The sequence below is a fragment of the Frieseomelitta varia genome, unplaced genomic scaffold (genome assembly GCF_011392965.1).
Source record: "Frieseomelitta varia isolate USP_RPSP 00005682 unplaced genomic scaffold, Fvar_1.2 scaffold_462, whole genome shotgun sequence".
Classification (NCBI taxonomy): Eukaryota; Metazoa; Arthropoda; class Insecta; order Hymenoptera; family Apidae; genus Frieseomelitta; species Frieseomelitta varia.
The window spans coordinates 171,084-196,701 of record NW_025110215.1 but is presented as its reverse complement, the minus strand read 5'-3'; the positions used below and the strand labels follow the sequence as shown (position 1 = coordinate 196,701).

At 42.6% G+C, this 25,618-nt stretch overlaps 1 protein-coding gene across 4 annotated transcripts in view; it reads left to right on the top strand.

Annotated features, from left to right (window-relative positions):
* Positions 1–25,618, top strand: part of LOC122532646 (mucin-5AC-like) — a 202,778-nt gene that overhangs the window by 166,737 nt on the left and 10,423 nt on the right. For all 4 annotated transcript variants that reach the window (XM_043661617.1, XM_043661615.1, XM_043661618.1 and 1 more), the window contains one exon: positions 20,363–24,535. In XM_043661617.1, coding sequence (XP_043517552.1) covers positions 20,381–24,535 — 4,155 coding nt within the window. In that variant the 5' untranslated portion in view covers positions 20,363–20,380. The remainder of the gene's footprint in view (positions 1–20,362; positions 24,536–25,618) is intronic.

The following is a 25,618-nucleotide window of genomic DNA, read 5'->3' as shown; positions in this document are numbered from 1 at the left end:
GATCGAGTATTTAAACGTAAGGAAAACGTAAGTGGAAATGGCGTGATACCGTGTCTGTTTCGCGTTGTCGCATCATATTAAGTAACCTCGCGGAAAGATTTACTCATGAGGTGGGCGAGCAACTTTAAAACCGAGAAGTTTGCGTAGTTAGGAGTTTTCATTACGATATCACCGGTACTCGCGCGGCCGGAAGCGTCGCGTAATTTTGGCTCGGCGCTCTTCCGCAAACGTTTCTATCCAGCAGCCGGTTCCCCAAGTTTTCCGTTCCACGCTGTGCTCCGTTTTAATTCCATTTAGACGATTTCGCCCGTCTCTATTTCTCTCTTTCTCTCTCTCTCTCTCTCTCTCTCTCTCTCTATCTCTTTGTCTCCTTTTTCCTCTATCTTCGTCCTCGCGTTTGTTCTGATCTTTATACACGGAGACGAAGAAGCGTTCGTGCGCGGTAAATTTGCGAGTTTGATAGACTAACACACTTATATGTACATACGTACGTACGTTTAAATTTCGCTCACCCGTTTAGCCGAGTCGTTCGTACGCGAGTTATCCTGTCGTTAAATTTTATCGTCTGTTATTAACCTGTGGATGTAATGTTTTTAACTTTTAAAGACGGTTTGAAATAGCTATTTCAATTTTAATTTTTGTTTGAGATGCAAGACGCGCGGAACAGAAATGTGAGCGAGAATGAAAGTTACCAAATGTATGCACAAAAATACAATAGCAAGTTGAGTTAAGTGTAAAGAGTAGAGTGAATAATTATTGCACTGAATTATTCGAGTTATAATTATTTCAGGTGCTTGTTTTATCTTATTCGATTGAACTTGATGAAGCAAGATAAGCCGTGCAATTGAGTTTAAGTTTTTTTCATTTTTAATTAATCACAGATATCTATAAATGTAAATACATTCGATTAAAATTTCCAAAAATTACGAATTGATTTCTAAACTGATTGGATTTAAGTATGTACTAATGGGTGTTCCCATTTATGTTTTAAATATTAACTTGTCAGACTGAATCAAAAACTCCGTTACTTTAATCTTCCCAAAATATAGTAGAATGATGGAGCATTCAAAAGAAGCAATTTAAAATATAATTATTCTTTCGTCCCCAAGATTTCTTTACGTTTCTGGCATCAGACGCGAAAAACATATATTACTTTTTACAAAAAATAAATATTAATATATTTAAGAGAGTTGGTGTGTATTAACCGCGCAGTATAAGTAAATCTAAATAAAGATTGCATTTTCTCAAATTCTCGTTTCCCGTCAACGTTCATCGTTGTCCATAATTCCACGAATTTTTCACATACCAGCGAAACCGCGTCATTAAATTAACATCCGGAATTTTCACGAACGATCTTTCCACACTCGATGGTTGCGGTTCTGCCGTTTTGTTTTACGCTTGTTCAATTTTCCCGGTCGAAACCCATGGCAAGAAAAAAATAAAAAAAAAAAAAAAAGAAAAAAGAAAAAAGAGAAGAAAGAAAGTAGGAAACGGGACGAACAGGGCGTCGTTTGTTCTGCTCGACTCGCAAACAAACGCTTTCTTCGCCCTGTTTTCCGTTTTCGACCCGCCAAATTAATTCGACGTCGTTTAAACGACTGCAACTGCCGCGAGATACCCTCGGGAAAAAAGAAACTACCGTCCATCGGACCGCGAGTTTGCAAGCGAATCAGGAGAAGGTTAACGAGCTTCGGTTCTTTCCTCTCCGCCTTTCAATATTTACTCGTTCGTTTCTTTGCTGCCCCTTTTTTCTTTGCACAAACATCACGTTCCTTCTGTGAACATCGTGTTAAAGAACATACGATTATATCTATCATTATCGAACATGAATGTTCACGCAGAAATTAGATGACGTGCAATGTGCTGGCAGAACTTCGTTTTGGCGATTGAGTTGTAACGTTTCTTTTTTTTTTTTTTTTTAACTTTTAGCGATGCATACATTGTGTCGTTTTAGTTAACACGTGAGTTTTACGTATTTTATCGAAATGTTACATTCTATTGGAGCATGTTATGTAGCATTTAAGTCACTCGTGTCGTTGGAAATTTTTCAATCGATGAAATTTATGTTATTTGAATCATTCCAAAGATTAATATCAATTTTATAATTACCCGATCTCGCTTAAGTTGCGCTTCGAGCGATCTTTTCTTACTCTACTCAGCTCATTGGTTTATTAAAACAAGTATTATTATTTAAAATAAAAATACGATGGAAAGGGCACACAATTCCAAAGATAAAGTAGTTACACTTTAACAATAAATACGTTGAACAACAAGTAATCGTCGGTTCTTGAAATCTTATCTTTCCTCGCGAACGGAACGGTAAATTCAGAAAGCTTTAGGAAATCTGTGAGGATCATTTCCACGATTCTTACGTTTCCCTTCCTTGAAACAGCTCGCGTTTCAGTGCTCGTCCGTCTTTCGTGCAAACGTGCCCGCGCAGCAGGTGATTTAAACTGCAATTCGAATCTCGTGGAGGCCATTCCAGGACAGGATACTTGGCCAAGAGTGAGAGGATGGATAGCGAATGCCTACGCGGTCCCTTATAATATAATTGATTCATTGTGATTCGCCGTGCACGGTCCATGCCGCCGATTCTACCCAATCGTCGAATATAAATTCACCTCGATACCACCAAGTCAGCGATTAATTCGCCTCTGTTGCTCTGATTCCACGGTGTTTCACTGACTACGGAAATAACGTTGTTCCCATACATCTGTGTGGTCGTAAGGAAAAACATCGGTAGCCACAATTCCGAGGAATTTGAATTCATGCATTAATTGAATAGTAGAATATAGGATTTGTGCATTTAGGATAATTGTGTCGTAATAATGTAATTGTATGAAAATGTATATATTGTATAATACGATTAATTGCGACGTGATTAACAGTATCGCGGATGATTCGCAGAACTGAACTATATAACTAAGTAACTATCAACTAGTAATTCAGGACTTTGACTATGCAACAACTTCTCTCTCTTCTTTTTCGACATATTTGTACCTCGAGCAACCTCCTTTCATATCCTCGCATCTTCCGTATTTCTAATTGTATTAATACAATATAATCGTAGGAAAATGTACATATATTATATAGTATGATAAATGGTGAACACTATCGTGGCTGATTCGTAAACTGCATAATTGAGTGTATTAACTAATAATTCATTAGCTTCATAGATTTAATAATGACTCTCAACAACTCTCTCTCACTCTTTCTCTCTCTTCTTCTTTGACAACTAGCTCTTCGACTTATTCGTACCTCAAGCACCCTTTTTTAATACTCTCGCATCCTTCAGGACAGATAACGCTTAGATTAGGTTTAGGTTCAGATCTTTCCCAACGACTGGGTTTTTCTCGCTATCTGGCCTTTCAATCTTACTTGAAACTACACTTGCGCTTGGCAACTGATTGCGGACCATAACGAGTGACCGAACCGTATACAATAATTCGTCGTTTTCTTTTTTCAACTCGTCAATATGCCATCACTGGATAGAAATTATTGAGAAGTAATAAATTTATTATTTGTTTCGTCTGGATCATACTTAAACCTGTGAAAATATTGCAATTTTGAGACAAAAAGAATTCTCGACGTGCGTGGCACGTCATTCCAGCGCAAGAGGTTAAACCTACGTAATTATTTTCGTCTGAATATGCCAGGTGTCTGAACACGTTGCGAGCAAGAGTGTACGTGATACGTATCTACGTGAAATGAAAAAAGGGAAACAGCATTATGCAAAGCGAAGGAGAGTTCTCTTTTTACGTTCGCACGGTAAAAAGAAACACAAAGGAACGTTGTAATAAGAAGAACTGGCGTTGAGAATTTGAAACGATAATATCTCGAAAATGAAAGCACGTGATACGGCGCGAGCGTGCAGAAAACGCGGCCTGGAAGCCGAGGAAGTTCTGGAGGAAGGGTAAAAAAGGGAGGGTGACCAGGAGAAAAAGGGCCGAGCCCTCTGTCTCTTAACTTTCGTCGACGTCCATAAGCCATCGTAGACGTTTTTCCGTCGAGCCCCTTCGGGACTCGTGACTCTGTGTTCCTCTATTGGATTTTGAACGCTCTGAAATTTTATCAAATTTCCTCACGACGGCGAATGACGGCGAAAGAAAGAGAAAAGAAAATAGACTTTTAAAATTACACTTCTTCCAGTACGGATATTTATTTCTTGCCACTTTTACTGTCCGTATTAATTAAAACGTCAAATCTATCGTTGTCAACTCGCTCCAGATTGGTCCCAGATTGTAACTTGTTTTTCTGGTTTTCTGTACCTTGTTCCACGATTGCTCGTTTTCTGGAATTTTAATATCAAGGCCGTGAAGAGAAACTGCAACGCGACAAATTGGGCTAACTATGAACTACTTAATCTTGAAACACTTTCGAACACTTTTTCAATCTTGCAATTGGACAATTAGAAAGTCTTGAAGTCAAGTAACTTGATAAGCACAATCCAAATTTATTATATATTGAGCCAATAATACCAATGTTTTCACCATTGTCATTCGTCTGGATTCATAAAGTTCCAAGACATCGAAGTACATATTTATAATGCTGCGATAAATTTTTACTAAATAAAGTTCTTAACGAGAGATAATCGTTGTGAAATATTTATAGAGATAAAAACCCAGTCAAACTATCAAATTGTTCACGTAACTATTGCGAAGTTCCGCAAGGAAGAAGCAAAAGAAAAAAACGCTGAATAGCAAAGTGATTTATAATTATAGTTTTGATCGAAACAAATGCAGCGGCGTCGACGACGCCAACGTAGTATATTTCAACGCAGAAGCCGCGAGCTCGCTGAATTTATGCGGAAAAAGGGCAGAAATCGACAAGGAGCGCGAGTGCAACAAGTAACGTATAAAAAGTTGCAGATAGAGTGAAACGATTTACGGTAAACTCGCGGCAGCGACAATTTATCACGCCAAACAGGCCGGAGATAATCTCCGATGAACCTGTTACACTACAAATTAAATTAAAAATGATTAAAACCCGCTCTCTGACGCATTCCTTGACCAGCATGCAGGCGTACGACAATAATGGCGGAAGGTCTGATTGTTTAACGAGGTTCCTTCACATCGATTAACGTCTCTGTGTTCTCTGATTTTATTACGTTATTTAGTTTTCCATCTGATTGCGTTCGTCTCTGCTTTCTGTCTTATTTTCGATATAAGCATGTGAGGTGTGATTGTAATCAGGCTGCGGATTTTTTGTGTGTTACCAAATTTAATGAAATAAATAAATACCTGTTTCATTTGATTGTAATTGTAAGTCGTAATATATACTTTATATCGAATATTTGATTCACTCTCTTTCTCTCTCTCTAGATATTTGGAATATTTCTCCTAAAAAACGTGTGTAAAGCATCCATACAGTCGAATTATAAGAGTACTTTGGATATTTCACGTATCTTTGCGTATTACCCGGAGATTTCTGTGCTCACTTGCATCCTGTAATTTCTCAGAGATGCATAAAAATTCAGAGTCTGTTGACAATTTTCTTAATTCTAGGAATTTCTCTTCGCGAGTATATTTAGAAAGACTTCAGACTGACATCTGCATTTTCTTTTATTTCTCCGACACGATTTCTGCATTCGCTCGGCTAAATATCGCTCCTATTTCCATCGATCTGTTTCAATAATAGCTCGTATAACTGGGGGATAAAAGTTCCTCAACAATTCGGGCATTCAAAGACAATCTGAGAACGCAATTCACGAACTATCTATAGAATGTTCGATTTATCTATAGAATGTTCAAAATTCTCATCTTTGAAATTTGGCAGATATATCTAGACTTCTGTGACTGACCATTTGTGATATTCATTTCACAATTGCACAATTACAATTGCACGTAAACGATTCTGTCAGTCAAGAATTAATCTACACGATTCGCTAGAAAACTTGAGCTTCCAATTTCTCAAGACGAATCGGCAGGAGGTGACCCATGGGTTGGAAAAACCGCGAATCGACAAAGGTCAGCGAGATCGCGTCGTTGCTCCGAAATAATCCCGCGGCTCTCATTACCGGTGTCGTTAATCTCTGCTCTCGAGCAGCAGAGAACGAGCCAATTAATCTTGCCCGGCAAGAGCCGGCGAGTGCCTGTAAGCAAGCAGAGCACCACGAATGAATAATTAAATCTGTCCCCGAGCTTGATCGCGTCTTTCGAAAGCTTTCGTCGCGCCATTTCTCTGGAAGAATCGACCGAAACTGCTCGGGACGAGATAAAGAAACAGGAGAAAGAAAACCGATAGAAACTCAAATCGTTTGAAACTTTATGGAATAGAGTGTCCAAACTTTGCCAGTTTTGATAAAAATAAGAGTAAAATGTCACGTGGCAAGAGCTTCGTAAATGGTTCATTGGAAAGTTAAAATAAATGTAAATTTATGTTACGTTTATATTCTATTAATTTACATTCAGTTAATATCACAGTTTATAGTTTTGTGAATTAATATTGTAACGTTATGTTATGTTGAGCATATGATATTCATTTTTCACGTCCAATGTAATTTTTCGACCATTTGTATACTCCATATCTCCTACAAACAGAGTAGAGATGTCAGAAGAGGTACAACGGGACGAAATAGCAAGATAAATATTTGGAATTAAAGTTTCATCTATTAGGAAATATTTTGTTGTATACAACGCTACAGTAACATATATTTAATAGATTGTGAAAAAGTAAATCATAATTATTTTTTCAGTCAAGAATAATTTATCAAATATTCGAATATATATTCGAGCTGCAAATTTATCTTCAACGTAGCTCGAACATTCGAGCTCTGAATTTTTCAAGTAACTCGCATTTTTCCCGACGAAGCAGCTGAAAAAAATTCAAACGCTCGCCTCGAAATCGAATAAATCGATTACTAGCACACATCCGTGCTCGTAATACATATCTCCATTTCAACAATTCATGGTCATCGTAACCGAGCCACCGCGTATAAAACTCAAGTCGAGGTATTAAATCTTCTAGTGCTAGATCAATCTTTCCCTCCACTCTGCGTTATCTTCTAAAAAGATAGTGATTTATCGACGACGAAAGACTGAAAGAAAGAATGCTCGTGGCGGAGCAAGAAGGGACTCTTGTTTCTCGTTTCTTCCACTGTTTCAACGTCGAACAGACGTACGAGCCCCATATCGAAGAAGCATCGTCGTCGTCGTCGATGCGAAAATAACATTGGCCGTGTGCATTGCTTTCACCGTGATACGAATAACAACGTGGGCGATGACTCGCCGCGAGGAATTTATTCGCGCGGATACGCAACGCTTGGCCTACTTTCTGCGCGCGGTTTTTCAAATCGCTGGTACGTGAAATCACGGGAGAACAGTTAAACCGATTGCAGATTTCAAGGATAAAAAGAAATATTTTGCCGGCGATGAAGCCATCGTATACTGGGCCAAGGTTGACGTTTAGCGGTTCGAGTTTACGAATAACGAAGAACTTTTGTACATAATAAATTGCGCTTGAATAGAAATCAGAGGACAAAAGATTAATTATTTTAATCTATTATTTATCGCAGCAAATTTTAGTAATGAAAGAGAAATTCAACAATTCACTAAGAGTAGTGGAAGTACCGCAAATATAATTGAACATCTAATCCTCCAACAAATCCAACAAATTTTTTTTATTAAAAAATCTTTCAAAGATTTGACTTGACTAACCCGATTGTACAAAATTTCATTAAGCAATGCAATTTTCAAGAAGCTAATTGCTCTTGAAGGATCAGGCTGTTTAAAGGGAAAAAGAAATTTGTAAATCATCGTTTTTGAATCATTGATTTGTTTCTCATTGCTTTGACACTTTCGTCGTTTCTCGTCTGAGCATTGAGCCAGAGAATTTTCAAGTTGTGAAGGTCGGGTCAAGGTTGTGGAATATTTCTCATCGTCGGATTCGAGGTCTACGGCGACACGAGACGCGGAGAATCTTCGCAGAATGGATTTGCGTGAAGAGAAAGAGCTGTATTTTCCACGACATCGTCACCGATGCGAAAGTAGATTCAATGCGAAAAGAAGCTTTCGCGTTTCTTTTGTTGTATTTCCTCTAGTTTACTGTAATGTAATGTTTCGATGTATACTGAATCGAATTAGTAGAGAGATTTTAGCACGATGAAAAAGATGTGCGTGTAAAGTGAAAAAGATCGAAAAAGAGGAAAATAAATAAGAAAGAAACGTTTAATAATGTGTAAGATTACCCAAATATAAATACCGAAATTAATTAATTTATAATAGTTAATTTGTTTTTATAATTTAGTTGTAATATTCAATTACATTATATATTTACACAATACGCGATATATATATATACATATATAGATGAAAGGAAGATGTAATTATTTTTCATTATTATTGATACGTTCTCTAACGTGGTGTAAGCTGAACTAAATTCACGTGAATTCATACCTTCTCAAGAAGACATAAAAATTCCAAAAGATACACTTTTAAACAGATCGAACCTTAACGTTCATGTCGACAGATATCCATGTCAAAATTCTCTTGGGCCGCGCGCAATTGGACTGAAAGGTTTTATGTGCCATTTCCCGGCGTGGAAACACCTGCTGAAGCGACTTTAAGCGGCAAACAAACGACGAGAGGAGCGATTCGCGTAAAACTTCCTTTTACGGAGATCACGTTCTGTCCGCGTGTGTGTACATACACACGACCGTATAAGGAACTTTTTCGAGAGCTTTGCCAGCTCCGGAATCAAATAGCAACACGATTCCATCGCCTTTCTGACGCTTCCGCGAGGGACCTTTAATTACGAACGAACTGCGCGCTGCAGTTCTCATTCGTAGTTTTTCTCTTTTTGCTCTCTTTCTCTCTCTCTCTCTCTCTCTCTCTGTTTTTTCTTTTTTATCTAATAAATTTCATTACAAAGTTTAGAGAACCGAAAATCGTGCGTCACACGGTATCCTCGGTTTATCCGAGTGGATTCGTTAATGACTTACTTCGTTCCGCAGGATTTATTTTACCTTCAGATGCACAAAACTTTTCAGACCAGTAAAATCGACTTAAAAATTGTTACTAGAAACAAACATATAGAGACACAGGGAATAGATACGAAAGGTATAGTACGCAGGATTTATTTTATCTTCAGATGCAGAAAACTTTTTCAGTAAAATCGACTTAAAAATTGTTACTAGAAACAAATATATAGAGACACAGGGAATAGATACGAAAGATAAAGTACGCGGATAGAAAAATCCTTCAATTATATCCATTTATTTTCTCTCATATATGTACATACATACGTAAAGGAGTCATTTATAAAATAATCTGATCAAAACTCTATCGTGTACAGTCTTAACTTCTAAAATCGATTGGACGTTGATCACGTGCTCTGATACGAAAATAAAAATGATTCTTGAACAGTTCTAGCTTCTGAATGACTGAACCGTTGTTAGATTCGCGTGAATTCATGCCTCGATAAATCATACTAGCTCGTCGAGGCAATTCGAACCCTCAGTTTACGCGTTTCGACCCTCCTGATTGCTCCGAACGATCTCTTAAAGTCCGCCTTTCGACGACAGCTCGTTGTCTCGTCTGCGAATCTGCAAGCACGTCCGAGAGAGAGAGAGAGAGAGAGAGAGAGGGTGGTAATCCCGTTAGTAAAACTTCGCTCGTTCCGTTCGATGCGATTTACGAAATCACAGCGGCGGAACGTCACAGCGCTTGGAGAATCGTGAACAGAGGTTCTCCTGCTGTTAGAATCTCGTCGAATTTAATATCATCGATCTCGACGGCGGATCGCGAGCCAAATTCGCTCGAGGATAGGAACGAATTTCTTCGTCGCGTTCTTAAAATAATCGAACGATTTCCCGAATTTCGTACGTACTCTGCGCGGAAAATCCACTTGAGATCAGCGACTGCTTGATGAAACCGGACTTTGCTATTCCGAACAGGTGCTTAAACTCCTCGCCGTTATCTCGAGCAATTGCGATTCGCTTTGAAAACAGTCGAAGTTTATTCACACTGATCGTGATTAATTTCGATTGATTTTTCGAGTATTCAAAATGCATCAAAAATTGTCAGCGATCGTTTCTCACGAGGCGAGAACTCTTTCTTTACGACGAAGAATATAACGAATAACTTTTCTTATTTCTAAAATGTTAAAAATACACGAAGATTGTACAGATGGAAATCTAGGAATTTCTAATATTTCGTCGTGTTTAATCCTAATGTTCAAAGTTGAATAAAGTGGTGAGGAAAGCACTGGAATATTTTCACGCGCCCATTGTATTTACGAGTGACGACGCTTTTGCGATCGAGGCGTGAGAAAACTGAATTTTCCATCGAAAAGTTGTTGTCTTTTCGAACGTCTGTCTCGTCGAATGCATTGTTTACTCGCGCTCGTGTCTTGCGATACACATCGGCCGCCGCGATACAGTTTCAACTTTGATAAAGTAATCTGTTTAAGCGATTCTCGTTGCCAACTTGCTGCCTACACGTCGATTCCCATGATACTGGCCACTGATAGAGCTTCCTACGCGTAAATTAGTCGTTTCAGGTTGGCTGTATCCAACCGACGCGATATTGCATGTCACATTTAATTCGTACAACGATCTAGTATCGATATTGCATATTGGCTACTGAAATTGGATCTCCATCGTGTACATATTTCATTGGATTTGGTGGGAAGAATAGACGATAACCTGGACTTTAGTCATTCGCTCATTATTTATAAATTAATTTATATTTATTTGGACAGATGCTTTACGAATCGTGTGGTTTTCATGTGACAAAAATACTTTTTAATAGAAAGTCGAGGCAATGAACAGCGTGGGTGTCATAAAAATAAAAAAAATAGCTGCGAATGCTGAGAAATTAAAACGGAAAAAACTGGCAGTAGGCATGAATATAAATTTCATGTCAAATACTGTGACGAACTATTGTTGCAAGATAAAACTATGAATTCTAACCAATTCGATATTTGCTCTGTCTCTCTAAATCTGCAAACATTTCGACATCAAAAATCCACAACTTTCGAACGATTCGAATTACACGATGAAAACGATTCGAAAATATATTATAAAGGTGCATTTTTTTATTTTCAATTCTGCATACTTGCGTATGCATTGTTCATCTCAACACGTCGATCGGTCTTTTTCACGCTCGCGCAAAAGACAAATGCTTTAACACTCTGTTTAAACATACTTTACCAGTCTGAATTAGCTTGTTCCTTCAATCCGCGAAACTCCCGACGCTCGCCTCTCCGGCTTTGATCATCGACGTTTCTTCTCCCGTTTGGCTTCCCTGACCTTATTCCGAGCTTGCTGCTCGAACGGTCGCACGATATCTATCTGCTCGCTTGCACCTTATTTTTAATGCCCCCTGGGGAAATTGTTTACAACTGGCCGTATTATGAAATATTACCGTTGTCGTATCTACGAAAGTTGTTGCGAAATCGCGTTACGAAACGTGCCTTGCTCGAGTTAATGGACAGCGCGAGTGATCTTGAATAATGATGGCGGACTTGTTCTGCTCGATACGTGGATCGCGGAACGATTTAACATTGATCGTGGATCGAAGCGAATGAAATAAAGTAGATCGTGCGGATCTGTGATTTTTAAATCCGCGGCCTGTGAATCGTCAGCAAATTTATGATATTCTGGATATTCTGGACGATGTTGATGATAATCAACCACCTCGAAAATGGTATCGTTGGAAGTTATGTTAGAAATTAATTTAGAAAGTTTAAGGTTAGAATTAAGTTGGAATTTATTTCGTATTTTACATTTGCTGATGGAGATCAATAATAAAAGAACGAAATTAAATTACAAATTTCAAAATTCAACGATTTGATATAATATAAATTTTTATCATGGCCCCTAATAGTCCAATGATACAGATTGAGAATTAATAAACGTTTACGAAATGTTTTAAAAGCGGTAACAAGTATAACATTACGAGAGGAAGACTGCCTGAATGTAATAAAGAATTCATAAAAGTTATGGAAAATATGTGAAAGACACTGACATTGTTTATAGTGCGATATTTTTTAATTAGTAGCTCTGGACAATTGGAAATTATTTTGGATTTTACGATAATAGATTCGGGCCTGGATCATTTTAACTATATAATACAAATACTTTCTTCTGCTAGATGTACTTTCAGGTAAGCAAGAGAAATCCATCAAGGGTTTAGTTAGATAAATCAGAGTAATCTGACGAACGAAAGATCGCAGCACGGAACGTCTGCGAAACAATCCAATCGATCAATTCCTCTTCTTTCTGTGCTCATTTCTCGAAAACGCCCCCGCGCTCGAGGCTTGACCAGTCACCTCAAGTTGTCAAAGTTAAATAATTGCATCTCGGACCTTGTTTCAGTTCCCAGCGTAGCCAACAAAACCCGCCATTACTTATTTTCGAATTCTAACCTGGACGGCTATCGATCAAGACGCGACTCGTTTTGCACGCTTGATAATAGAGTTGGTTACGCGTGTTGTACAATTTCGTAGACGATCGATCGTTCGTGCGATCCGACAGCTCAATGGAGCGATACGATATCGTACATTTATTTTTAAATAAAATTTGCAATTACTGTTTGCTACAACGCACGTGTTGTTACCACTCTGGTAGTCGTAGAGTCTCAGTTTTTAAACGACTTGAAATTTTTCAATATTGTGAAAATTAGAATATAGCATTGAATATGACTAGGTATCTCGAAACTCTTGAAAATCTTTGTTAGTCTTGGCTCTTGGAAATTTTTATCAGTCTTGGAGCTTGAAAGTCTCAAAGGCCTCGACAGATAACGAGTATTTAGTATTTTACGAGAAAATACGTAAGTATTTTAAATACGTAATGAGTAACACGTGTGAATGTAGATATATTTCATAGCTCAAATTTTTCAAATTTTCCGACACACATTATATCATAATGATACTGTGCTTGGGACAAAATACTACAAATGATTCTGAAATAGATAATACTCATTATCTAAGATTTTTAAGACTTTCTGAGTCGTCAAAAATTCTCCCCGTAAACATGGTTTTCATTTGAAAGGAATCTATTTTCGAAATCTCAAACAAAAATTACCGTAATCTGAGGTAATAACGCTAAAGCGATAAAAGAATTTTTCATGGAATTTTGAATCATCTGAAATTCCTCTCGTGAATATCGTTTTTACCTAAATGGAACCTATCCTCGAAAATAGAGCCATTTTTCACAACTAACAACAGCCAGTCGTATATTTACACCGACTTTTGAACTAAGAAAGTTGCGAAGCGTTGCCTCGTTAAAACGATTCCTCGTTGAAAGTTTAATCGCGTCAAAGACGATTCATCGACGATCATCGGTTGAGAAAATAGATACGACGTGGTCGATGCAGAAGACCGCGTGGCTGATACGGTTTAAAATTAAAACTGTAATTTTCTTGTACGCTCGGGTATCAGCGAGTAAAAGTTTGAGAGTAATAAGTTAATAATAGGTTGCCTAGCAAGGTCCACGTGGCGGTAACAAAGAACTACAGGGTAAAATGCGATTGAAAGACATGCACACAGTGTCGTACTGTGTAAAGAGATCGATAACGAAGATCAATATCTCAGTTATTCTATATATAATTAGACTGCATATAATTTTCATATCTCTGCGAACCCTAACCTAAACTTCAATCTGGATATTTTAAACAGTGCCTCTCACGTTCATGTACGCATGTTGTACATCTCCAAATTTCCAATAAATACATAAAGAAATTTGTATAACGGTCGTGTCCCGTCAATTCAAACGTCCACAATACGTTTCCACGAACCGCGCCATAAATGTCACAGCCCATCGCGCGACGTGCTCGTTCTTCTGGACACGACACGAGCCGTCGAAGACAGTCGGAGGATTAACATTTCGCCAGCCCAAGGGGGATGTCGGGTGAAAGCGGGTAGGATCGAACGGTATCCAGAGGAAAAAGAGGGGTTGCCTGTACCAGTTGATAGGAGGTGGCGAGAGACGGTGTGATGCGAACGACCGTGAAGTGGCAGAGGCTGTTGGCTCCATGGCTCTCGTAGGTAGGGGGCTTGTTTGAGGTACGGATGCGTTTGTTGCGAGAACGGATGAGAGTGGATGCCAGGCCAAGGTGGAGTGGGTCAGTCGAGCCTGTCTCTCTCTCTTTTCTCTCTTCCTCTCTTCCTCTCTTCTCTGCCTCTTTTGCCTTCTGGTTCGGCCCTTTTACATCACGATACAAACAGAAAACACGTACATACAGGGAACGCATACAGAGGAGAGACGCGCTGTGTACACGAGCCCGTGCCCGCATTAGTTTTATTGCTCGTGACGGAGCGAGGGTTTAAACTGCGAATAGTCTGAAAAAGCGTTGTTAGGATGATCAAAGATATCCGAGGCTTCTTTGGACACGGCCCGGCCGCGACTCTTCGTCCCTTTGACGCCATTGTGGACGAGTTTGGCCGATGGAGCGCTTTGATTGCTCGACTGCCAAACGAGCTCGATCGTCTCCGTTACTCGTGGCAAAGGTGCACCGGTGGGGTGCATTGTGAGATTCTCTATTGTCGAACCCGGTTTGCATACGATAAACGCCAATTTCTCCCTCATTGCGGCTTAATTTCTTTTCTGTCGCCAATTACGTACCTACGTCAGTGTAGGATGTTTCCTCGAAGTCGTGGCGCAACCAGATTTTACGTGCAAAAGTAAGTCGAGAAGGGTAAAACTATAGAGCTTACTTGTACGACGCTTTGTTTTTGAGTTTGAAAATTTATCAAATATAGATATTTCAATTTGGCTAACTCCAAACGCATGAAAGTTGTTTTTCACCCTCGTCTGAAGAAGAATCAAATTCCCAATCTCTTCTAACAAATAAACATTTTATTTTCTAATTAATTCTAACTCATCGTAATTCAAGATCACGATTATAATATTCTTGCCCCTTTAAAAAATGTGCGAAGAAGTTTGTTTTAAAATAAATGGTGCTCCAAATATTCTGGCGAGAATATATCCAAAAAAATGAGTCAAAAAAGTGAAACATTAAGTTGACCAAAAATTTTTGTTCCATTCTAAGATGAATACATACGTACAGTTTAAAATAATTAATTAACCTCATTTTCATATTCGTTGTGTCATAATCTAGCTCGTTTTTGAAAAGACAAGTTACATTAACAAAAATTGTTGTCTTTCATTTGCACGCAAACTTACTTATCGGCCAAGCCAGTCAAATTTTTCCGTTTGACACTTCCGTTTCCACGAAACGCGAGACTTTCTTTCTCTCGTTGTAGCACGTTCTCACGTCACAGCTGTGAACCGCGTTGTGTCGGCTGAAGAAGTAGCAACGAGAGAAGATGAAAATGTTTCGGGTTCGACTTTTCATCGCGTTGTTGCAGCAAAAAGTTCGTTCTAGAGACTTGGTTGCTCGATGCGTGAGCGTGTACGAGCCTGCGAACCCCAGACCGAACAAGTTCTCGCCGTGTGGCGAGCATTTAAGCCGCGGCTTAACCCGGCTTAGAGCGTTACTCGGCTGCTCCCTCTCTCGTACTTCCGCCACGTTCCGTTGGCTGACCGCCGCGCGGCTTTTAATCGAGCGCCACCGGATTATCGCGACTCGCAATCTTCGTCCGGCCTTCGAACCCGTTCGTCATTCCGTATTCCAGCCTCGATCGCGGCACCAAGATTGCGGATGCGTATCTACGAAAGTATCGCCAGGCATTCTTACCTCCACGCTTTGTTGCCCTCTTACTTTTAATCCCTTCGACGAGTTATCTCTCCTTAATTCTCGTATTGTTGAACATTTTGTTTGTTTTCACGCTCGATGTCGCGTAAACTATCGTGTACCAATTTTTCTATTTTAGAAGTTCTTAGTTGTCGTTTAGTTGGGTTTAAATAAATGCCGCTGGCATTCACTGTGGAAATTTTAGGTGACTAATACCATCTATTTCATTCTCTTGATCTCTTCTTTCACATCCTAAAGTATTTTACACGCTTAATCCCCCGTGTTTCTATTTCTGTTTTCACGAAACTCTCCTCCGTAAACATTCACCGAAATATTCATTTCCTCGGATTATAATACTTTTCTATTTTCGAACGTTTTTAATTCCTCGTTTATCAGCACCGAGGTTCCGTCCGAGTTTAAAAACCTGTTGAAACTTTCCAAGCGTTCGTTATCGGGAAAGCAAACGATTTCTTCATCAACGAAATTCGATATCGAAAGAGTTTAGTTTCCAGAAACGTCGAATACTTCGTCGCAACTTTTCTCGCCGGGTCTGACGACTTGAAAAAAAAAAAAAAAAAGAAAAGAGAGAGAAATCTGGAACTGTTTCTCAAGTTTCACTATTTACAAGTTTTCTTATTTATCTGGCAGTCTCGAACCGGAAGGCGTCACTTGCCGCGACACGAGGCAACGTCGAAGAGCACGAAATTCCCAACTTTCTCCGCAGTTGCATAATTCTTAAAATTTTCACGGAACTTCGCTCGGCGACCTCGGGAAGATTCGAACGCTACCGAGGGGTTTCCAGCAGCCCCAAGTTCCCGTGTTTTTGCAGGATCTGCGCGACTAGATGCACTTGCCGTTTAACTTCTCGTCATCGCGAACTCGAAACGTCTTGATGTTTGGTTTTCGGTTAAAACCAGCCCAGAGTTCCAGGGATTTCCAACTAACCCGGCCAACTTTCCGGTATCTTGATATTCTTGAAATTCCAACAAGTTCCGGGGAGTCTCGCGCGAAGCCACGAGAGATTTTGCCGTGCGGCCGGAAACTCGAAACGGACCTCGCGATAAAAGCGCGCGCGCGCCAATTTCCAGCCGCGTTTAACCCACGACAAGAGATACTCGGAAGTTTCCACAGCTGATTTTACTTCGAGTTGATGAAATTCAGTTAGTGAAAGTTTCCCTTTGAACAAACTATATGATCTCGACAGGAAAACATTGTTTGTTTAAAAATACAGATGTTTGTATAATTCTTATTTTGCTGTTTCAATTGCGTCGAGCAAAGAAGAGGAACCAAGTTTACAAATATTAATTAAAAAGGACGAAATTTTATGTATTTTGTGTATTTGCATCTTCTGTATTTCTACAGTTTCTAATTTTTCATAAAAATATCCGATTAAAGAATGTTTGATATTGATATTGGCATACGTATTATCTGTGACAATTAATATCTTTTGTACTGACAATAAGTATTCATTTATTCTGACATATTTTTGTCCATTTTATTTCACAAAGTTATGGATTTATATTTTTCTTACGTAGAAAAATATAAAAATCGCTCGTAGGCTGAAGTTTAATTACGTTTTGCACAAGCAACGTTGAAACGTTAGTCAAGAATCGAAAAAGCTGCGATCATAGTATGGAGCATAATCTTAGATTATTAATGGTCTGTTCAAAACGACACGTGCTTGTAAAATCACGAAATATCTCCATCTTGCAGAAAAAAAGGAAAAGACGAGTACATTGGATTATTGTAATTACGCTTAATTGTAGATCGACAACGATCAACGGTTGCGTAAAATATTATCTTGATCGGATCCGAGAACGCGTTACACAGAAACTAGATGGCCTATTTAGATGGCGGACAGTTGCTCGAGTGAAGTTCTAACGAAATCACGATGGTTCTGTTTCGACGGCGAGCCCAACTGCGAATAAATAGGTGTATCGCCAGACCTGATGGATTTCCAACGGGCGCTCTTATCGAATTCAACAAGCGAGAATTCCCTAAGTCGACTCGCCGGAAGCTCTGATTTCTCCAGAGACTCTGATAAACGGGGCTGGGAGGGGGATCAGATTGTCCGACGAACGTTCGAGAATTGAAAGGCTCCGTTGCTCTCTTTACCTTTCGAGCATTCGTTTCCGCTCGAGATCGTTCCGCCAGCTTATCCCATTAACGCGTCCCGTTTCCTCGTCGCGAATTGTGCGATTTTTCGCGATATTCCTCGGCGTAACGTGTCGATTGCACATTGTCGAACAAGTTGTCGGAGAATTTTAATTTGCCGGCTTATTATAAAGATCGATGACGTTGCCGCGATTTTCACTGTAGTCGCTCATCGTGCAAGAACTTCTTTATACAACACGTTGTAAAATTCATTCACGCTCTAATGAGACACTATTGCCACTACTGTTGCATTGATAAAATTTCAAACGTATTCATTACAGATATACGTATATTCAACGAGGAATTAATATCCAGCGTGAACAGCTAGATCGATATCACAACAAATCGAATCTTATCACACACAACAACATCAATCTAATGTTACGTAAAACACACACACACACACACACACACACGCGAGCAAATGCTAGGAGTATTCGAATGTTTGCGTGTGTACGTACGGACAAATGAAAATACAAACAGAGACGAAATAAATCAGAATGGCGAACGTAGGAGAGAATAGACAAGAATAAAATGAAGGAAGGGTCGAAAAGGAAATCACGGAAGAAGGACAGAGTCGGCGGAGGAGGGCGGTTGGAGAAGGGCCTTTGACTGGCGCACGAGGGGGACCAAACTAACCCCTCAGGTTGCTCGGTCTGTTGCAAGGGTGCGCGATATTGATTCTCGCCTGTGCCGCTTCCACCGACGTTGTGCTACCTGTACGCGCGGGCACCGTCGAATCAAGGACGGTGGCAATGGTGGTAGTTGTCTCTCGCGCGTCGCTTCACATCCCGTAAGCGCCACGCTAGACGAGCGATTCGTTGCACGTCTCGATGAGCTGCGTCTCGTGCGATCCAGGCTCTCTCTTACAGTCTCTCTCCCGTGGCTGTGCATCCGTCGTATCTCCGTATCCTCCGGCTTCTCGATAATCGATAACGATCGCCGTTCGACGAGCGACTGTTCCGGTCGGGGATAAGATCTCCCGGCGCAGTTCGATCAGACAGCCGACCGATTTGTTGGATAGAATAGAATTCGATAGGATTCGGAGACGTTGATGCCGAGTTACGAGGGTTCCGCTGGAAATATGAATCGCGATACGGACGTTGATAAATGGCGAGCTTCCTGCTGCTCCCGTCGTGGAAGTCGTTGCATCCCTGCCGTCGCTCGGAGCATAGTTGCGAATGACGTAGAGATCAATAACGAGCCTGAATTAGTCATTAACGGAGACGCAGCTAGTGTGTAGCCGTTGATGGTATGATAATTGATACGCGATGGTAGCGATGGTTTTTCTTTGGAACGTAACGACAGTTTCTTGACGCCGCGAAGTTTATGTCGAAGTACATTATGACAATTAGTTTTTCGTTACTCGCTTGCATTTGTACCACGTTTTTACTGTTACAATTTCGTTTTTGTAACTCTTAGTTATTTCTAAGAATTTGTAATTACTTTCTTGTTTAGTTTGTTAATTACTACATTAATAAGTGTGTTTTGTGATGTTATAGTTAGAATTCTTCCTTCAATAACAGAGAAATGAGACTGAATATTCGGATATTACAGAATAAAGCTCGTTCACCTGTTCCCCGATCTTTCTACTCGTAATTTTAGAGAACAATGTTAATTCAAGATCACAGATTCCTCGATCGGGATCCACATTAATTTCGTTGCGCGTTACGAGTTGGAAGAAATAATGTTCCACTCGAACTTCATTCTTTGTCTGACGAGTTGATCTGCCTGCGAATGTTTATCAGGTGTACCAGCCGAGTTGCGTTTAATTGAGCCACGTCGCGAGGTTTCTCTATCAATCCGAACCGTTTAGGATCGTAACACTCAACGTCGTCGGTCTCACTGAAGAATCTCGTTTCGTTCCCCTCTGCAGGTTGCTGTTCCGTGCGATGATCTTATCTTTCACGGAGCAACGCGGACCGACGAGATTAATAACGCGAGATCGGGCTGGTTTGCGCTTCGAGCTGCTCGTTGGAGAAAATAGAATCGTTGGAAAGGCGAGGGAGTAAGATAGTAAGGTGGAGAGAGAAGGGGGAACCCGTAACAGACAAATACAAGACAATGAAGATTAATGTTTTGGCCTGGTTCTCTGGCCGGGCTCCCTCTCTCTCTCTCTCTCTCTCTCTCTCTCTCTCTCTCTCTCTCTCTCTCTCTCTCTCTCTCTCTCTCTCTCTGGTAGTCGACAGCATCGTGTGAACCCAGAGTTTTCGTTAATCTGCGGCGTCTCGTCGTGGTTCGCGCGATGATCTTTAACTGCAAATGTCCCTTTCGTTTAGGAGATTCCTATATATTTATTGCAACGAAATTTTATTTAATAAAGTTCCGACGATCTGAACGCTTCTTTGTGATACGAACGAGTACGGTCATTGACGGTGAGAAGAATTCTTCCTAAAATGACGAGTTTGAACAAAAAGTGATCTCAGAGGGATTTTGTTTAGAAAATCTGGAATGTTAGAAATTACTTGTACCGGAAATTATTCGTATTCCGATGAAATTCTAATCTAAAATCATCACGCTAATCAAGAGATGTTTGCAAAGGAATGACGAAAGGCATTTTCTTCTGATTCCAGACCAGCAGTCGGCGTGACATGGATGTGAGCTTCACGAACGTATTAGAGGGGGCTCGCCAGTACTTCCAGGGACTGCCAGTACCGAGTACAGGTAGTGCGGCCGCGTCAGCGGAGCACAGTCTCGCGACATCAACGAGTTCCACCTCGACCGTATCGTCGTCACACGACCATGGCACTGCCTCGTCCGTGGCTCTCTCGTCGCCATCCGTACTGCAAGCACCACCGCCATTACCGATACCGCCGCAATCGACTCCGAGCGGCAATGCGAGCACCGCTAACGCTGGTAACAGCGGAGGCAGCGGCAGCAACAACGACCAGGAAACCAGCCGATATCTCAACAACGTCAGACCGTCGTCGGTGGACAACGGCACGACCAGCTCCAGCAGTTTTTGGAGTCCGTCCGTCGAACCTTATCCTCCTCAACCAACGAGGGTCGAAGTGCCAGACACGAGGCCGGGTGACGACGGATCGTCCATGGAGCCAAGTTCCTCGTCGTCGAATATCATCACTTTAACGGAGATGCAACCGTCGAGCAGGCGGTCTTCGTCGACGTCAAATTTCTCACAGAAACAATCGACCCCCTCGACCCCATCGTCGTCGTCGTCGTCATCGTCGTCGTCGTCGTCGTCGTCGTCATCATCGTCGTCTTCGTCGATCTCGACGTCGTCCAACGATCTTCATCATCATCCGCAACCGACGACCGCGACAGCGCCGAGTTCGCCGCATTTGCATCAAATGCAACCACCTCAACAGCCGCACTCCCCTGGTCCGGTCTATCAACAGTTGAACCCCGTCTCGAGGACTTCGTTCACCACTGCGGAAATACTCGCTACGTCGCACCAGGCGGCGACTTATCAAACTGCCAACGATCGACAGTCGCAGTCGAACGCGCCAGTCGTAGCACAAAGAACTCAGTACTATCCCCGTTATCACCATCCGGACATCACGAAAAGCGCCCCGGTTCCGTTCACTCAGAATTCGATCTATCAGTCGTCGAGCGTAGCCGCGGCTACATCGTCGGGAAACGTGCATCCGACTACAAGGCCGACGCCGGTCGAACAAAGCAACCCGAATGCTGCTTCCAGTCAAGGACACGCTCAGGAACAAAGAGTGCCACCAAGTTCCTACGGCAATAACGTCCAAACGCCATCGAGCGCCCCCTCGATTTATGGCTCACCGCCGTCGCAGAACTATCGCGCGCCGCAGCAGCATCGATCGAGCTCGATTTCTTCGAGTAATCCAGCAACGGACAGGTCGCCTCACTCGGACAGATCGTCGCACTCGTCGCGCGTCTCCTCGTCTCCGTCTTGTTCGTCCGTGAACCCGTGCAGCCCTCGTCACACAGCCAGCTTAAGTCACATTCCTTCATCGCCATCGCTGTCCTCTTCGTCGTCCTACCAGAATCATCCGGCGCACATTCCTTCGTCGCACTTGCCATCCGTTGGAAATATGATACCACCGCATCATCACAGTCAACAACAATCGCCACAACAACAGCAGCAGCAGCAGCAGCAGCAACAACAACAACAGCAGCAGCAACCTCAAATGCAACAGCATCAGCAGCAACAGCTTTCTAGTCGAATAAACGCATCGCCGCACTCGTACGCCAGTCGAATGATCGCTCACGGAACGTCCGCTGCGTCTTCGTCCTCCAGCTCGAATCAAATGCCACCACCGGCAGCGTTGACCGGTGGTTATCATCCAATCGCTTCTCCCCACGATGTTCCTCATCACGCTACCCCATCACCGCACAGACAATCGCCTCACATGTCCACCCTGCACACGCCTCATGCATCTCCTCATCACACGACCTCACCGCACAGCAGCTTCCAGCCGCATTCGCCGACTTATCCTCCGCCGCCTCCGGCCACCTCCACCCCCCACTCGTACAGCCTTCCCATCACGTCGCAACACTATCAACCGAACACCGGTGGCTACGCTGCGAACCCGTACGGGCTACCACCGCCTCAGTCTTCGTATCATTCCTTCCAAAAGAATCCGCAACCGCCGACGTCTCACGCGCAAGCAAACTACTATCCGCAGTCCGGTCGATCTCAAAGCCAGGCGTACGTTCAACAAATGTCGATTCCCGGCCCGACGCAATCGATCTGCTCCGGAAACGGAAACACCAACGGTGCGGCTGGTTATCAGTCGAGCAAACCGGTAACGTACAACGGCGCCGATTCGAAGAGAAACTCGATGGAGGTGCCTTACGCCACCTCTTATCGATCTCAGCAGACGTCCGTGCAGAAGAGTGGCAACACGCACAACCTTCCACCCATCGCTGCTCTCTCGTCCTATCATTCCAACAGGCGAGAATCGGCGAGCAAAGCGCAATCGGTGCAACGGCAACGCGGATACAACGCGGCCAGCACGACGAACAAAGTTTCAGTGGTAACTCCTCCCACTTCCTCGATGGCTGCGCCTCAAAGGGTTTCCGAATATCCGGTCACTCTGCCGGCCATGAATCACGCCATGCCGGTCAACGGAAGGACGAACACGGTAACGAATTCCTCTTACAGCAGATACACCGGTCAACACGGTTATCCGACCTACGCTACCACCATGGCGCCTAGTCATCAGGGGAGCAATTCATCCAGCAGCACCACCGTTACGTCCATCGGTCATGTAGCTTCGAGATCTACCGTTCCAGCCACCACGATACACAACTATCAAACGTCGGACGCGAATCGCGCGATATCCTCCTACCACCATCAGCCTGTAAGAGCTACCGAGGACTACGGGGTGTACAAGGAGTACTCGTACCAAAATTCCAGCGTCTCTACTGTCCAATCTACCGCCGCTTCTCCCGTGGTCACCTCTCCACCGCAAACGAACGGTTTGAGAAAGAGAGAATCTCCACTGGATCTCTCCGTGAAAACGGTGAAAACGTCCGCAGACTCGACTGCGCAGGATGATGTCGAGACGATCACCCCGGAAAAACATGTTAGCAGCTCGACAGTGATCTCGTCGCGAAACAACAGTTCGAGAACTATGTTACCGCCCCCGACGCAAGCCTCCTCGCAACCAGCTGCGTATCCTGCATACGACAACCGACTGTCTAGCAATAGCGGTCGGAACTTGCCACCAACGAGCGGCGTTCGAGCGTCCACCCCTCAAACGGTATGCGCGCCGAAGGTCGACTTCCTGCCGGATTTCAATTCTACGCCGCTTCGTCATCACCACGGAGGTCAACCATCCACGCACGAGAACGCTCTTCAACGAAGAAGCTCGTCGCAGCAGCTGTACGCCCCACCCCCACAATCCATACCCTCGCAACATCCGAACAACACCGCCCCACTGCCCCACATGTCCACGTTCAAAAAGAGTTCACTGCCCACGACGCAGGTGTACGACCCGGTGACAGTGTCGACGCCTCTTCCACCAGCACCATCGTCCTCCTATCTGACGGCCAACGACTCCGCCGCATCCAGATCCACCAGGTATCCACCGTCGATGGTCGATCCTGGAAGGATAGGGCCGTCCGCTCTGCCACTTCAAGACTACCCGTCCGACCCATCGAAGTATTACCTCGATAGCAGGAGCAAGTTCGGCCAGCCACCACCGCAAAGAGACCGGACACCCTCGAAGAGGCCTGGCGACACGATTTACGGCACCGGTGGGCTGAACAAGCAGCCGAGGCTCGACACGTGGATCCATCAGAAGCTGTCGACCGCGAGAGCGTTGTACGAACAGAAGATGAACAGGCAGGAGATGAACATGCCGGTCCCTTTGCCGAATGGAACGCTGGTCGGGACGAACACTTACGAGCAGAGGTCGGACAGCGGATACTCGTCGTCCGAGTCGAGCAGATATCAGCAAGCGTACTGTGATAAGAGGAGCTATGCGGAGTCTAAGGTCACCTACAGTTCGTCGCCATACGTCCATCCGGTGATCACGAAGCCGACGAACGTGCACTCTCTGCCGCAGCAGGCCAATGCCAGCCAACCGTCGATGTACCCGAGTTATAGACAGAGCCAGAAAACGGCCGGGCTGCCTTCTGGAGCCACTTCCGGTGGGCAAGCCACCGAACCACCGAGCAACACCGGCGCTGATAAACGAGTGCTCAGCCTGCTGAGGAACAGCCTGGAGAACAAACAGCAGAGGGAAGAGCAGATGAACAGCCAGCAGCCTATCTTGGCCAATCACGGTCAACAAAGTTTTCAAAACAAGGTACGTTGCTGCGTATAGCAATTATATTGTTGCGTGGAGTTTCGAAGTTTGACAATTGTTTGGTTAATTAAGATCTAGTTGATTGAATTAATCTACGAGCAATGGTGAATTATCTCTCGCTTTTAGACTGTATTACCCATCGCGTTGTATAGTATCGTATACGCACTTTTTTTCACTTTGAAATTACATCGATCTCGTTTTCGATCTCCACTCGTGCAAATTCTCATCGACACGATATATATTTTTTGGGGGTATAGTATATAATAATCTTTGGACTTGTATTGTCTAATAACACTTTTATTTGTTCTTACAATAGACGCGGAGACTGTCTTAATTCGCGGCGTGTCGCGGAGTTTATTCGTACTCGATGACGGCCCCGAATTTCTCTCGTGTTCTTCTCCTCTGACTCCTCGGCTTGTTCTCTCGTCTTCGGAACTTTTTTGCTCCGAGGAAAACTCGGTCCCCGTCTCGGACATCCCTAATTGGTTAAATCGTTTCTGCGTTAGGTTGTCACGAAATTGCGCCGCCTATTCCTTGCGTTCGAGACGCATTTTCTCTGAGAGTGGGGCTGCAATTTCGCCGGGACCCATTTTCCCCGAATTATGGTGGTGTAGCAGGGTTTCCTCTGGGCCTCATTCACTTTCTCCAAGTGTTTTCCAGATGTTGATCTGGCTGTCCCTTAGGAATCCTAGTAAAGAGTTTACGACGCTTCGCAGAAATGCTATTAAGGCTGTATTTCTAAAACTATAAGTGCGGACATTCGGTCTAACGCACTGCAAAACCGACTTTAGCCTTTTCAATTCAATAGAGTCATAAATTCTTCTAACTTTTCTGTCTGAGAAAACGTTTTTTCTCCGACATCTGCTAGCCGCTACAATTTTAAATTATGTCTTGGCTTCTTCAAACACAAGCGACAATAAAAATCTGACAAAATTTTTCGAAATGAGAGAAGCAATGTATTTCAGTTTTTTTTTTTTTTTTTTTTTTAATTAAATATCGGAAGTACTATATTTAGCATCAAAATCGATATCTCACAAGAAAATGTTCCTTTTAATTCGGCTGTGACATTTACTGGGATATCAT